We start from the raw sequence: 16,294 nt of genomic DNA, 5'->3' as shown, positions 1-16,294 counted from the left end.
GGTCGGTAAGATAATGTTTTTGAAAAAAGTCCCTTATGCTCACTAAGGTTGCATTTATTTGATTAAAAATACAATGAAAACAGTAATACGATGCATTACAACTAAAAACAGTAATATTATGAAACATTATTACAATTTAAAATAAATCTAAATTTATTTATTTATTTTTATTTTATTGTATTACAAAATGTTACAAAACCCTTCAGAAATCATTTTAATATGCTGATTTGGTCCTCAAAAAACATTTTTTGTAATTATTTTTTATTAATTTGATAACAGCTGTGCTGTCCAATATTTTTGTGGAAACCAATATAACCAATTTTTAAGGATTCTCCAATAAACAGTTGGGGGAAAAAACTGCATTTATTTTTTTTTATTAATTATTATTTTTTATTTTTTCAACGTGATTCAAGTTTGTAAGTTACTGTAACTTTTGATCTCGCTGAATAAAAGCATTAATTTCTTAAAAAATAGCTTGGAATGTCAAAAATGACTATATATGACAAATATATACATTACTTGACAAACATACAAATTTAAAATTCGTTCTTCTCTGGAAAAACTCCTCATCCTGCACTTCATAGATTTTCAATCAAGCAAACTCTCTCTAGAAGGAAACTGTCCCTCCCTTAAACATCACCTCAAACAACTAATATGAGTAGATGCAACAAAAAAAAACTACTGTCTATTTTAACTGTCTATTAGTCTTGTCCAAAATTGTGCATGCTTTTAAATTCCAATTTAATTTGAAATTGATCAGAATTTGAAAATTTATAAGTGTAATTTAAAAAAAACTTTAAATACTATACTACATTATAACGTACAATATAAAACTATATATACAAGTGGCAAAAAATAACAATAATCACTGCATTAATGAGTTCTATTGTAGCAGTAATAGAAATAGTAGTGAAATAGTCATAATAGCAGCAGTAGAAATAGTAAGTGTAACTGCATTAGTAATAGTAACAATAATAGTAGCAATTACAAAGACAGAAACTGTAATTATGGTAGTAGTGGTAAAGACAGCAACATGAGTAAACGTATAAACACTGGATTATGTTCAATTAGAAGAAATGAGAGGATTGTAAAGAAACCGAACGGGAGGTAAAATGGCTGTGGAGACATTAGATGCAAAGCAGGTGCCCAAGAGTCACACAGACGGAGAGAAGGGAGAGGAGGGGGGTTGTACATGAGCCAGCGAAGCATCCTCCCATCATCACATCTCGGGCTGGTTGGAACGCAGAGTGTAAAAGAATGTAAGACACAAGGGCAGTGGGGGTGGAGCCGCACGCAAGAGAGAGACGCGGCAATGCAGAGCTAGCACAGGAGAAAGTAGGTCACATTCATCCACTCCAATTCAAATGAACAAGCACAATATCATAACCATCCACCTACACTCCAACAGCCATATAAATCCCTCAACCTGTTCTTCAGCTAAGCCTCTCTCTACAGCAGTTCAGTTCAGGATGACTAAACACAAACACACCCAAGCTCATAAATAAATAGCACTGAACAACAATGTACTGTACATATTGGATGTGTTTAAATTCTACTAGCTGGTAATACAAAAATAAAATGAGATAAATGTGAATATTTAATGAATACTGTCACTAATAACTTATTTTGAAGAAACATTGTCCAACAGTGACCCCAGTGGTCAAGTTTCTTCCATGAGCTTGTGTTTTTGAATGCTGTGTTCATTCATGGAGCTGGTAATGCTGCATCTGTGTTAATTAATTGTTGTGATTGATTGCTATGTTGTGCCTGGCAGCATTTAGTGTTTAATTGCTTATGTCTGGAGTTGTTGTAGCACCACCTATTGGACTGGATGGTGAAATGCTGGACGAGGCACATGAGAATAATGGCGGTTGCTATAGCTTTGCCATAATAACAATACTCAAACAAAAGATAGTAATAATAAATTAAAGGCTACTGTACTATATAGGTATTTTATTATATATGTATGTACTGTACTATATAGGTAATGTACTATATATGTTTTTAAAACAATGTGAAAATGATTCAATAAACTTAATACATGGTATGTTAATATGCACAATCATTCAAATGTTTGTCAGTATGATTTTTTTTTTTTTAGGAATTAAATGAATACTTAATTCAGGAAAGATGCATTAAATTAATCAAAAGTGAGAGTAAAATCACATTTATAATGTGACAGAAAATTTCTATTTTAAATAAATGCTGTTCTTTTGAACTTTTTTAAAGCCGTTATGTATAATGCATTATAAAGGGTTATTAAAGGGTTTAATACATTATATAATTAATCATAATATGTCTTGTTGGAAATAATTATAACCACATTTTTATGATGCATAGTGTAACAATGAATTGATAGTGTTATAATGTATTAAATGTGTTTACAATTATTCATGAGATTGTACAATGCATTATAAGGTGCATTACAAGGCATAATTAATGCATTAAATCTAGTTTTATAATGCATTATACATAAAGCCTTTAAGTAAAGTGTATCCTGTAAAAAATAGCAGTTTCCACAAAAATATTAAGCACCAAAACTGTTTTCCACATTGATGATAATAATAAGAAATATTTATTGTGTACCAAACAAGCTGATTTTTAAAGGAGCATGTGACATTATTTTAAATATATTAAAACAGAAAACAGCTATTTTTAAATTGTAAAAATATTTTTACCAAACTACAGATTTTACTTTATTGATGATTAAATAAATGCAGCCTTGGTGAACAAAAGAGTTTTCTTTCAAAACATTAAAAAATGTATAGACTCACTTTTAAGCAGTAGAGTAAATACACAGAAATACTGTAATAAATATTTATTTTCTATTGATAGTGTAGCATCAAAGGTTCCACATTCCTTTAACCTGTAAACTGAGTAAAAATCAAAAGGAAAGTGGAACCTGAATTTACACTTGACTAATAAACAAATGCAGAGAGTAGACTTGTGCATGTAAGCACATTGCGAATTCCAACTTTTTCGTTTCGCTCGGATAGGATGGAATGAGTTTTCCCTCTGCAGGCTACTGTAAGCGGCTCATTTACATACGAATTTCAGTATAATCACTGCAACAGGCAATTCATAGCAGCCTTTACCTTGAAAGGGCAGGCAAATGGAGCTATTTAGAGAATCCTCGCTCTCTCTCTTTCACTCATTAGTATTCTAAACCGGCAGCCCAACTAATGGACTAAATATCAGACAGACATGGATCGTCTAGTTGCTATGGGAACTGCATCTGCAGCAGCGAGAGTGAGGTGAGGTGAGAAATACAGAGGAAAAAAGAAACAGATAGAGATGGAATGAGAAAGAGAACTAGTGGAGCCTGAGAGAAATAATGGCGGACAAAACAGAAGGAGGAAAAGAAAAATGAGAGAACTAGAGGGACAAATGAGAGGGGTCGAAACTTGACCATTTGGAGCCTGGAAAAGCGTTCAGCGTGAAGGACGACCTTGCTGAAGGACACAATGATTGCAGCCAGCACTTCGACACAAAGTCGCTGGCAAACAGACTAATGAGGCCTGAAAAAACGTTCACATTATTGTGTGCATTTATAATCCAGCACATTAGGCACAGAGTAGCTTCCTATCGCAGCTCTATGCTGTATCATGCCCGTTTCTCATTACACTGACACTACAACACACACTTAAGCCAGCAAGCATCTTTGGAATTAGAAATTTGATCCCATCAATGGAGGAAATTCACTTATGTGTCTGCTCCAAAACTCTCCTTTCAAAATTATTGATTTATAAAGAATGAACAGTGATGCCGCACAAATTGCTGTCTGGAAAAACACACTATTATTATTGTCATATTTGCTGTTTTCTATACTGACAATATAGGTTTAATCCTAGAAAGGTGGGAATACAAACATTTGAGAGGCTGTGAGGAGAGGCAGTGAAATTGAAATATAAAATATATATAAAAAATTAATTAATGAAAAATAAAATCTAGTTAGAAATAAAATAAAATATTAATATTTACACTGCCACTCAAAAGTGTGGGATCAGTACATTTTTTTATGTTTTTTAAAGAAGTTACTTCTGCTCTTCAAGGCTGTATCTATTTGATCAAAAACACACACACATATACATATATATACAGACACATATACATATATATACACACACACACACACATATATATATATACACACACATACATATATATATATATATATATATATATATATATATATTTTTTTTGTTAGAAAAGATTGCCATTTTCTACAAATGCTGCTCTTTTAACTTTGTATCCATCAAATAATCAAAGAAAAAATTATCACATGTTCCAAAAAACAGTATTAGGCAGCAGAACAGTTTCAACACTCATAATAAATCAGCATATTAGAATGATTTAAAATGATGATAAAATGATAAATTCTATATTACAGTATAATTAATATAGGAAACCAATATTAGAAATTGCAATTAGATTTCACAATATTACAGTTTTTTCTGTATTTTTGATAGAATAAATACAGCCTTGATGAGCAGAAGAGACTCCCTTAAAAACATTAAAAATCATCAAGTTAATTTCATTAAAAATATAATATACAAATATTATATAAATTTTAAAACGTAATTTATTCCTGTGATGACAAAGCTGGATTTTCAGCAGCACTCCTCCAGTCTTCAGTGCCACATGATCCTTCAGAAATCGTTCTAATATGCTGATCTGTTGCTCAAGAAACATTTATTATTATTATTATTATTATTATTAATGTTGCAAATAGTTCTACTGCTTAAAGGTTTTGTAGAGGCCATGATACATTCTTTTTTTAGGATTTCTTGATGAATAAAAAGTTCAAAAGAGCAAAATAAAAGTCTTTTGTTATGTTATATATGTCTTTACTGTCACTTTTGATCAATTTAATGCATCCTTGCTATATAAGTATTAATATTATTAATCAATTTCGACTAGATTTAAAACTAGATTTGATTTTTGTTCATTTATTTTTACATTTTATTTTTGCATTTTAATAATAGAATATGATTAGTTATACTGTTATTTTAATTGTCAAATTGAGCTTAGTGTTCAAGAACAGCACATTGTCTTCACTCTTAGTAATGTGACACAAGACCTTGTCAGCCTGTGTCACACATGAACATGTCAACTCAAATTTAATTAACTGATTTGCTTCTCTCTCAAAAGTTCACGGGAAGGACAAAGCCATGCAATTTTTTTGGCATAGCTTAAATCAAAATACCTCTATTAATGAATTAATTACGTCTTCTGAAAACATTCAACAAAATCTAAATACACTACAGCATGTTAACATACAGAATAGTTTAGTTAAATAAGAAATAAAACTGGGGTTTGATTGATACTTGTCACTAAAAGGGGTAGTATGAAAGTGGCCAGAACATCCCTATCCCATCATGCTCATAGCAATCAGGTATCAACCTCAGAAATACTGCTGGACCACTATGGGTATTGCTGTAAATTCCCTCTCTCTCACACACACACAAACACACACATTCAGACTCTTTGTCTCCACTCGTTTGCAGCACTGCACATTAACAGCATTACAGAGAAGTGCAGATTGGAATCTGGCCCAGTTTTGTTAGCGAGGGCATGAAGGTCATTCTGAAGCACTCTGGGTATTAAGCACACAGAAAGTGATCAAAGAGCAAGTTGGGATCAATAGAGAGTAAATGGCATGTGATTTTGCTGAGATGAGAGAGTAAAAAAAGAGAGAAAAGATTGATCATCTGGATTTTTAGAAGTGAACAAGGAAGCAATAAAGCGAAGCCCTGAAGCCAAGAGAAAATCAAACCTGAAGGATGATTTAATATTAGTAAGTGATTTTTTTAATGACCCATTGACTTTCTATATGCATGTCAATATATAATTACAGTCACAGGAAGATGCAAAGCCTCCCACTTGCTTTCCTACTGCCTGAAGCACAAGTCTTTGACCCCGCATCCTTAACACTATAATGATGTCAGAGGTTCAGAAACGACACTCAGACATCCAAACTCCTGCTTACTCTCCCAGGAGCTTTGAAACAGGATTTGAGTCCAAAAGGCACCATTCATTCCTTCAGAGAAGTGTTAAAAGGAGACAGACTTAATGAATTCCTGTAGAGAACTCTTTCATTTAATTTCACAGAGCCTTTTAGTTCAAGCCACAGTGATCAATAGAGACAAGGGTCCTCATTCAGATGAGACACTAGCTGAGCTGACACCAACACCTTTGTTTCGAGCCCAATTTAAACAGATTACACAAAAACACTGGCGTTGGCATCTCAAAGTGGAATTCCTCTTTTGAAAGAGTTACATAGGCTAATAATGGAGACTGAGGACTTTTCTTGCTGCAACAAAGTAGTCAACAGAACCTCAAGACTCGAAATAGTCTAGCTAATCCTGACCTGGGTCTTCACACGTTCTATTTAGTGCATGAGTGAAGCGCTCCTTGATATCTGTGACATCTTGAGTGACAGCTACAGTGATGCAGACAGATGTGTGTGAGTGTGTGTGCATGTCGGACTGGGTATGTGTGGGTGTGTATCTGTCGGGCTGTAGTTTGAAATTCTTTGAATAACGCTTCAAGTCAGGAGGGGTGGCTGTACTGAGGTATTCCCTCTGTAGAGAGAAAGAGGTGCAGTGCTTCCTGTGTGCTGTGCATGCCAATGAAGTAGAGCCCGGTTAAAAATAGAGCTGCAGTCACACAACCTTAAATATTTAATCTCCTACATCTCTACACTGGAAAAGAAGAGAGAAGGTAGGGAAGGATGAAAGAAATATTGAGCCTCCATGGACAGTATTTTAAAGGGATAGCTAAAAAAAAAAAAAAAAAAAAATTATTAATTACTTACCCTGATGTCATTCAAAACTTAGGCTGGGCTATATGGCCAAAATCATTAATAATCTAACATCAATAATGATCATTAATATATTTCCCCCATATTATACGACATCGATATTTATCATGATATTTATTTACCATTAATGCACAGCTCTATTCAAAGTATTTTTGATAAATGTATTAGCTCTATTTTCCATGCAACTACTGTACAACGAATGGGGAAGCTTCCCCCCCCCCAAAAAATTTCTCATTCATTTGAATGAATTTAGTTAAAAAAATACAAATATTAAAACATAAAATATAAATATTAGATGAAAAACTTGGGGCCAGGTTTACTAACAGCTTGCGCCAGCACAAACACATCTTTTGGCGTTAAAATAGTACTGTCAGGATTTACTAAAGATGCGCATTGATGAATTAGCACTGAAAAGGCGTGGACACAGTTATTGAATATGCATTTCTAGGAGTTTCCTTTTCAGACAGAAAATGTATGGGAGGAGAGTATTCAAATGAATCACGCAACACGTTTTACTAACGTTTGCGCTCATCAAATTACTGGCATTTGCGCCATTATTTAAAAAAAAAAAAAATTAAAGATTTTTATGGGGTTTTTTTTTGCATTTTTTATAGATAGGACAGTAGAGAAAGATGACAGGAAAGCACTGGGAGGAGAGAGGGGGCGGGCTCGGCATATGACCTCGAGACAGGAATCGAACTCGGGTCGCCGTGAGCGTAGTTGCACTGTATGTCGACGCACTAACCACGAAGCTGTTGCCACTGACGCATTTGCGCTATTATTTAACACCCAAAAAAAGCATGTCTTAAACTATTTTGCATTTGAAATGGCTGCAATTATTGTTGCTGGGAGAAGGCACCGCAGAGAACAGAGAGCACGTAGTAGAATAGAGAGGATTTTTCCACACGTTAATTTATTTGGAAAGAACACATTATCCGAACATATTGTTTGCCAAGCCATGTTATTTTTTATTTGCTTCAGGAAATAAAAGATGACTTGGAACCCCCAACTAAGATTCACGCAATACCAGCTCTATCAAAACCTCTTGCAACCCTTAACTTTTTGGCCTCCGGTTCTTTTCAACGTACTGTGGCTTATTTATTTCTTTATTGTTTATTCGTGAGTACGCTAATTTGCGCTGCGATTGGTATATTACATTGGTTGATATGTAAATGAGATGTTGCGTCTGTGTTCTTTAATTTGCGCGTTGTTAGTAAATCACCCGCAGATATTTCCACGCCCATCGGTGCTGTTTTGGAATTGCGCTTTCGCCCGGTTTAGTAAAATTGCCCATTAAACTGAAAATTAGAAATGTTGCCAGTTTCAGCTAAAGCACTAAAATGACTGGAACTGGAAATAAACAGAAACTAAAACTGAACACTAAAACTAAAGCTGAAATAAAAATAAATTAAAATCAACATTTGTGGCTGTCTACATTTATTACGATTTTCTATATTTATGCTGCCACAAACAGTGAGATATGATGAATGATGGTGTAGGATAAACGCAAAGCAAGATTCAGAGAAAAATAAAAATGTTGAGAGAGAAAGTGGGCACTTAGAAAAATAATCCTCTCTATTTACGTAGAGCCGAATGAGTTAGATACTTTTTTGACAACATTCTTAATGCAGATAAGAGGGTTATGATTTTACTCGCATATGGCACAGACTGTGCCAGTCAGACTGATTTTCAATACATGAGATGTTCTTCCGATCTATTCATAGCACAGGAGAAACAGTTACGTCTGCAGTTTTCCCGTAAAGCCACTCTGGCAGAAAAGTCAAACCAGTTCTGTGTCAAACCTCAGCGAAACGTGCCCAGAGATCCAAACTCACTTAACAGCAACATCATGCATAATTGTGATAGGGTCAGTTTAATTGAAAATGATTTAAACGGACTACGATTTTTGTACTAACTCTCAAAAGCTGCTATACAAGCTCTTTCCTAGGCGTCACTGTTAAAATCGCAATAGGAAGTGAAATGAGAGATGAAGGAACGGTCTCTCTGCAGTGGCTAGTGCTCAGGCTGTGCAGGACAGCAGAGGAGAGATAAAGGTTAAGTACAGATCTACAGGGAGAGGAAAGCAGCAGAATACAGCAGCCTCAGAGTCTGGCCTTTTGTTCGGCGAATGGATCATGCTGATGGATGGATCCAGAGAGAGCTTACGGCTGCAGGTCATTAGCACCGTAATTTCTAAAAAAACACTCTGCTCAGGGGATACAGGGGCTTTATTTACAGAAAAAGCAGTGAAGCATCCTTTTAAGGCAAGTCAATATCACTCAGTAAGTTTACAGTTGTTTTTGTAGTCGAACTACAGTCTTTCATCTGTCTGGCCTAGAACACAATACAATGCGTAATCGAATATTTGAAGGATTAAATACACATTGAGCATCACCTCTGTATTTTGGAGCCACAAGTCTAATGCACATACATTTTGGACAAAGCTGACAGTCGCAAAAAAAAAACAAATTAAGACTAGAGGTCTGAAAAGTCTGGCATTTTAAAGGACAAAGTACCGTTTTAATCTGACTAAAATTTTTTTTGTTTGTTTTTTTTAAGTAAGAAATTGATTTTATTCAGCAGATTTGTATTAAATTGATCAAAAATTAGAGTAAAAACATCTATAACGTCACAAGGTATTTTCAGTTTCAAATAAATTCTGTTCTTTTGAAGACTCCATTCATTAAAAAAATCTTGACATATCACAGTATCCACAAAAACATAAAGCAGCACAACTGTTTTGATAATAAAAAGAAATATGTTTCTTGAACACCAAATCAGCATTTCAGAATGATTTCTGAATAATCATCTGACACTGAAGACTGGAGCAAAGGCTGCTTAAAATTCAGCTTTGCTATCAGGAATAAATTACTTTTTATAATATATTAAAATAAAATAAAAAACTTATTTATAATAATTTCATAATATTACTGTTTTAACTGTATTTTAATAATAAATACAACAAATACATGCAGCTTTGGTGAGCATAAGAGACTTCAAAAACATTTTTAAAAAATCGTATTGACTTTTGAACAGTAGTATACTTACTGATCTGGTTTGAACATCTTGAATATAGAGACTAAAGTGGTAATTAACTTTAGACGAGTTGATAAATAAAAATAAATACAAAAATAAAATAATATAATTACAAAAATGAATAAATATACAAAATAAAATTGCTGAATAATGGCAAAATCTCTCTCTCTCTCTCTAAAAGGCATTTCTCGGGTCTGCACGGGTTCGGGTCCCACTTTCAAATAAAATACGGGTCCGGGTCGGTTCGGTGCAACACATTTACGGGTCTTTGGACCCGTGAAGACCTCTACTCTGGAGAAGGTTTTCGTCCAGGATATCCCTGTACTTGGCCGCATTCATCTTTCCCTTGATTGCAACCAGTCGTCCTCTCCCTGCAGCTGAAAAACACCCCCACAGCATGATGCTGCCACCACCATGCTTCACTGTTAGGACTGTATTGGACAGGTGATGAGCAGTGCCTGGTTTTCTCCAAACATACCGCTTAGAATTAAGGCCAAAAAGTGCATCTCAAATTAGAATGTCGTGGAAAAGTTCATTTATTTCAGTTATTCAACTAAAATTGTGAAACTCGTGCATTAACTAAATTAAATGCACACAGACTGAAGTAGTTTAAGTCTTTGGTTCTTTTAATTGCCATGATTTTGGCTCACATTTAACAAAAACCCACCAATTCACTCTCTCAAAAAATTAGAATATGGTTACATGCCAATCAGCTAATCAACTCAAAACACCTAGAAAGGTTTCCTGAGCCTTCTAAATGGTCTCTCAGTTTGGTTCACTAGGCTACACAATCATGGGGAAGCCACAAACATTCATTGCCAAAGAAGCTGGCTGTTCACAGAGTGCTGTATCCAAGCATGTTAACAGAAAGTTGAGTGGAAGGAAAAAGTGTGAAAGAAAAAGATGCACAACTAACCGAGAGAACCGCAGCCTTATGAGGATTGTCAAGCAAAATCGATTCAACAATTTGGGTGAACTTCACAAGGAATGGACTGAGGCTGGGGTCAAGGCATCAAGAGCCACCACACACAGACGGGTCAAGGAATTTGGCTACAGTTGTCGTATTCCTCTTGTTAAGCCACTCCTGATCCACAGGCAACGTCAGAGGCGTCTTACCTGGGCTAAGGAGAAGAAGAACTGGACTGTTGCCCAGTGGTCCAAAGTCCTCTTTTCAGATGAGAGCAAGTTTTGTATTTCATTTGGAAACCAAGGTCCTAGAGTCTTGAGGAAGGGTGGAGAAGCTCATAGCCCAAGTTGCTTGAAGTCCAGTGTTAAGTTTCCACAGTCTGTGATGATTTGGGGTACAATGTCATCTGCTGGTGTTGGTCCATTGTGTTTTTGAAAACCAAAGTCACTGCACCCGTTTACCAATAAATTTTGGAGCACTTCATGCTTCCTTCTGCTGACCAGCTTTTTAAAGATGCTGATTTCATTTTCCAGCAGGATTTGGCAGCTGCCCACAATGCCAAAAGCAACAAAAGTTGGTCAAATGACCATGGTGTTGGTGTGCTTGACTGGCCAGCAAACTCACCAGACCTGAACCCCATAGAGAATCTATGGGGTACTGTCAAGAGGAAAATGAGAAACAAGAGACCAAAAAAATGCAGATGAGCTGAAGGCCACTGTCAAAGAAACCTGGGCTTCCATACCACCTCAGCAGTGCCACAAACTGATCACCTCCATGCCACGCCGAATTGAGGCAGTAATTAAAGCAAAAGGAGCTCCTACCAAGTATTGAGTACATATACAGTAAATGAACATACTTTCCAGAAGGCCAACAATTCACTAAAAATGTTTTTTTTTTATTGGTCTTATGAAGTATTATAATTTGTTGAGATTTTGTTAAATGTGAGCCAAAATCATCACAATTAAAAGAACCAAACTTAAACTATTTCAGTCTGTGTGCATTGAATTGATTTACTACACGAGTTTCACAATTTGAGTTGAATTACTGAAATAAATGAACTTTTCCACGACATTCTAATTTATTGAGATGCACCTATATATATATATATATATATAAATAAAATTCAAAGTTCATTAACTGGATTATTGTGTATTTTTTTTAAAGGTTGCAGCCCTCAAATTGTGTGGTTGCGGTGTGTATTTTTAAGGACACTGAGTGAACTTTACTATGGTGTGTTTGTGTTTTAAATCATAATCGGCTCTGTCAGCCAGGCTCATTTAGTTATAAAAACAAACAGATACACAAAATGGAAACTTTCATTCAGACTGCCCTCATCTTACCCGTATCTCTTGGCTTTCCTCTAATCTCAGTACACAGACAGACACACACTTTACATACCCCCAGATAACCTTTAGAGTCCATCTAATTTTTCTGATTCATAAGCCATACAAAATCATCAAACGGCCTGTTATGGTGTCTACCGCCCATCGATTTCAGGAAGTGTAACCCCTCAGTCATCACAGTATGACACACCAGGGCATAATTTAGCAAACATCAAGCAGAACATATTGTATCTCCCCTCTGTACCATGCTCAGCTCTTGTGCAATCATTTGGCTGATTCTAGGGAGCTTAAAGTAGCTCTCAAATCTAGAAGACACAAATTTTTCTCCCGCTTCATAAAAAGCCATAGGGGGTACCAATCCGACAGGGCTAAGCAGGCTGTTATGTCCTTAAATGCCCTGAACTGGCACTGCAGACAAGAGAGTGGATGAATTATCATGGTTGGCACTCTTAGCCTTATGTGCCCTGGCCCCGTCCCCAGAGTCCTGCTATCTCTCCCAAATCGCTCTCAGGAGCGCCCCCTGTCTGTGTCACCTTTTGAAGTGGCTGAGCAGGGTCCCAACCAGCTCTCCGATGCGGCTGTCCCCCGCTGGCACCATGCCCTGCAGGCACACGATTAGGTCCCGGTTGTCTTTGGTGTGGAAGACGACCAGCTGGTCTTTCCCAGGGGAAATACTCACTCCGGTCACCTGAGACAGGAAGAAAGGGCGATGCGAGTTAAAACAGAACTCATACAGACACACAGCAGGCCAGCATGCACTAATAAGCTCTGCCATAATTTAGTTCTCATTATCATGAAGCTGCAAACAAGGGCCCTGGGTTTTGAAGGTGCACTCGCTGGAAACATTACACATCTGTTGGTACATTAAGGTGTGGGAACAAATCATAATTTACTGTGTTACAATAAACAAGGTGAGACACTACTTCCACCGCAGATGACCTTCAGAACCAGTTGTATTTTAGTATAAATTTCTATACTATTTATTAACATTTTAAATTACCGTAAATTTTTATATTTTCAGTTTTAATTTTACTTTAAGTTTTAGTAATTTTGTTTTGTACTTTTAATTTTTTATTACTTTTTATTTCTATTCAGCTTTAATTTATTTTTATTTCTGTTTTGTATGTGACTGACATTTTATTGTAGTTAAGAAATCATTTTTCATTTTTATTTGTTTAAATTTTTTATCTAATGTCTTATTTTATTTCAGCTTTATTTGAAATCAACATAAAAAAGTTTATTTAGGTTAACAATAAAAACACTGTTCAAACAATAAATAAACATGGGGGTCATGATAACTAATGGGTTATTAGATGTGGTGGGTTGGTGTTTGGGACCTTGAGTTTTAATTCAACCAGGGGCCTGTACCATGAAGCTGGATTAGCTGGCTAGCCAGGTAAGTTTCAGTTTAGCTTGCGCCAGCTCTGGGTTTTAGGTACCATGAAAGTAGCTTGACTTTTAGCTGCGTTCATTGCCATAGTAACTTACACTCCACAGCTAACCTGCACAAAAAAAGTCACTCTCCCAGTTTATCTTGCTCCAAATTAAAGGTCACTAGTACAAAAAAAATAAAACATTTGGTCTGGCCTTAATGATAATTACATTATTTTATTATATGATTTATATTATTATTAATCCATTACACACAAGCTATTTTAGTTTAACAGTTATTATAAATAATTTATTTTAAATGAATGTTAATAGATACAGATTGTATATAATATAAATAAGTTGTAGAATCAATAAATAATGCTTTAAAAATGACTGTGACCTTACAAGTCTCTATCGCTGTATATTTCCAACAATATAAACTAACTTAAGTTTCACTTGTGACTGCACTGATAAAGCAAGATAATTTATTTTATTTGTCCTATTTCATGAACAAGTACTTTTTCATTGTAAATGCATTTAAATTAATCATATTTTTCAATCTTTTAACCTTTAGCAAAATCTTTAACTTTTAACCAAGGCTTGTGATTGGCTGTTAGCCACTGATGTCACACATTCATGTGCACATGCTCCACAAACTCAGGATCAAAGCCTGAGTTAACAAAGAAAGTTGATGATCAGCATCATGGTACCAACAAAGCCGGATTGGAGAGGTTTGGTTTTGTCAACTCAAAACTAATCCTGTAACTCTGAATTTGTTCATCTACCATCATGGTACAGGCCCCAGGTGTCAGAACATACTGCATAGGCCAATGAGGTTATATTATTTCTTTTATATGCAAAAATGCATTTAAAATGCCATGCAGACAAACACTTCAAATACACCTCAACTATGTTTATATTTCTTTCAATATATAAATTAAATTTCATTTTCAAAATGAATGAATGAACGAATGAATGAATTAATTAATTAATAAGAATAAAAAAATAATAATAAATGTTGCAATTCAACAAGAAAAACATAACACAGGCAAAGACAGAAAGAACCCCTACAGAGACTGGCTCTTTAAAAAAAAACAGAAAAAAAGAAAAAACAATAAATAGTCAATGGAAATGGAAAAACAACTAAAGAAAGAAAACATTCATAATTCAGAAATGTAAGATTTTTTATTATGTCTGAAAAGATTTCTGTAAAAAATTATTAGGCTTAAATTGTTTAGTCTTAAGCATTAATTTTCATGGTCATCACTTGACAATTTCTTTCTTCAAAAATATCTGAAACTAACTTAAATAAACAGATAAAATTTCCAAGACCTCATTTTAAAACTAGACTTTAAAACTAGACATTGATATCCATATTTGACCCAAAAACAATAGCAAGCCTCCATACACAACTGCTCTTATCAAGATGAAACACTTGAAAATGTGATGCAGTTTCCTTGAGGTAAAATGTCTTTGTCTTTCATCCTCTTCATCTCTAGGGTTAGGGTTCAACGAACACAGTCTGGGCTAGGGTAAAACAGCTAGGGGGAAATAAATCCCCCATGGATCAGTTTTCTTGGGCAAAAATCACTAGCTGAATAGATTAAGAAACCAAGGACTCCACACCACACTGTCAATACCATTTATCTCACCCTCATTTATCTTAAAATAAAGCTTGGCTGGATGGAAACCATCTCTACCACATCTAAGACCTTGGTGATGGTCTCACAAAATAAAAGATGCAGGATGCGACAGCTGGTGTGACCAAATTAGGACCAAATGATAATACAGTCATTGTGAAAAGCCGGATATGAGCAATTTGTCACTTACGAGTAAATATTTAAAGAACAGTTATGAAAGACAAATGTGAGCAGTCAAACATGACACTGATGACCAGGCCAGAACAGGTTGAGATATCCTGATATGCACATAATGCTTGTGGAAATATGGATCAGGCACCCCTGGTCTCTCTAATCGGCAGGGAATGAGTCACATTACCACTGACTTCCTGTGTTTGGATGTGATTGAAGGAATTGTATTGCTCCTGCCGTTTAGTCAAAGATTCATTATGTAAGAATCATGCAGTGGGATTTTGTGAACTATTAGGCAGTGGTTCCCAACCTGGGGTAGGGGGGCATCAGACTAAAGGGGGGGAGGCAGTAAAACAATAACAATAATTACTGTGGTATAATTTTCCTTGATAAACATTTATCGAACTCTTGTTAACGTTTTATTTAATGTTTATGCGCCAAAAGTGGAACGAAACGTGCTATTCATTTGAATAGCAACACACAGAGTTTTTATCTGCTCGGATCAAAGTTCAAACGGCAGCGCAGTGTGAGTTTACTAGAACAGATGCGTTTACTCGCTAGTGAGTCTCAGTCACGCGAGCACTAAACAGCACTGTCAGATCCAGTGCGAAGCGCTCGAATTCAGCGAAGAACACAAATGTCTCGGTGATTTAGTTTCAAGCCAGATGAAACACTGTGTGCAACAATACAGTCAGAAGGCTTTTCAATCTACAAATCGCCATCATTGTCCATGGATTCACTGTAGTAACACTTATGGTACCATGGTATTGTGTCAGAAATGTGAGATATTCATATATAATTTTATTATATTATTAACGTATATGTATTAAACGTATTAAAGGAGTATTGGAATATAATTACAGTATTTTTGTGATTAAGCTATCGCGTTTGTGCATACTAAATGTATTTAGAACACTGTTTTTCATACAAATACCTAGAAACCATATAGTTACTGTATACCATAAAACCATGTAGAATTTTTACTATGGTATTGAGGTGCTAA

At 35.3% G+C, this 16,294-nt stretch overlaps 1 protein-coding gene across 1 annotated transcript in view; it reads right to left on the bottom strand.

Annotated features, from left to right (window-relative positions):
• The window catches only part of myo1d (myosin 1D), a 67,236-nt gene that overhangs the window by 8,571 nt on the left and 42,371 nt on the right, over positions 1-16,294 (bottom strand). The window contains exon 21 of the mRNA XM_058792866.1: positions 12,643-12,797. Within this exon, the coding sequence (XP_058648849.1) occupies positions 12,643-12,797 (155 nt within the window). The remainder of the gene's footprint in view (positions 1-12,642; positions 12,798-16,294) is intronic.

The sequence above is a fragment of the Onychostoma macrolepis genome, chromosome 12, assembly GCF_012432095.1.
Source record: "Onychostoma macrolepis isolate SWU-2019 chromosome 12, ASM1243209v1, whole genome shotgun sequence".
Taxonomy (NCBI): Eukaryota; Metazoa; Chordata; class Actinopteri; order Cypriniformes; family Cyprinidae; genus Onychostoma; species Onychostoma macrolepis.
The sequence above is the reverse complement of the archived record's forward strand: the minus strand, read 5'-3'. Positions and strand labels throughout refer to the sequence as shown.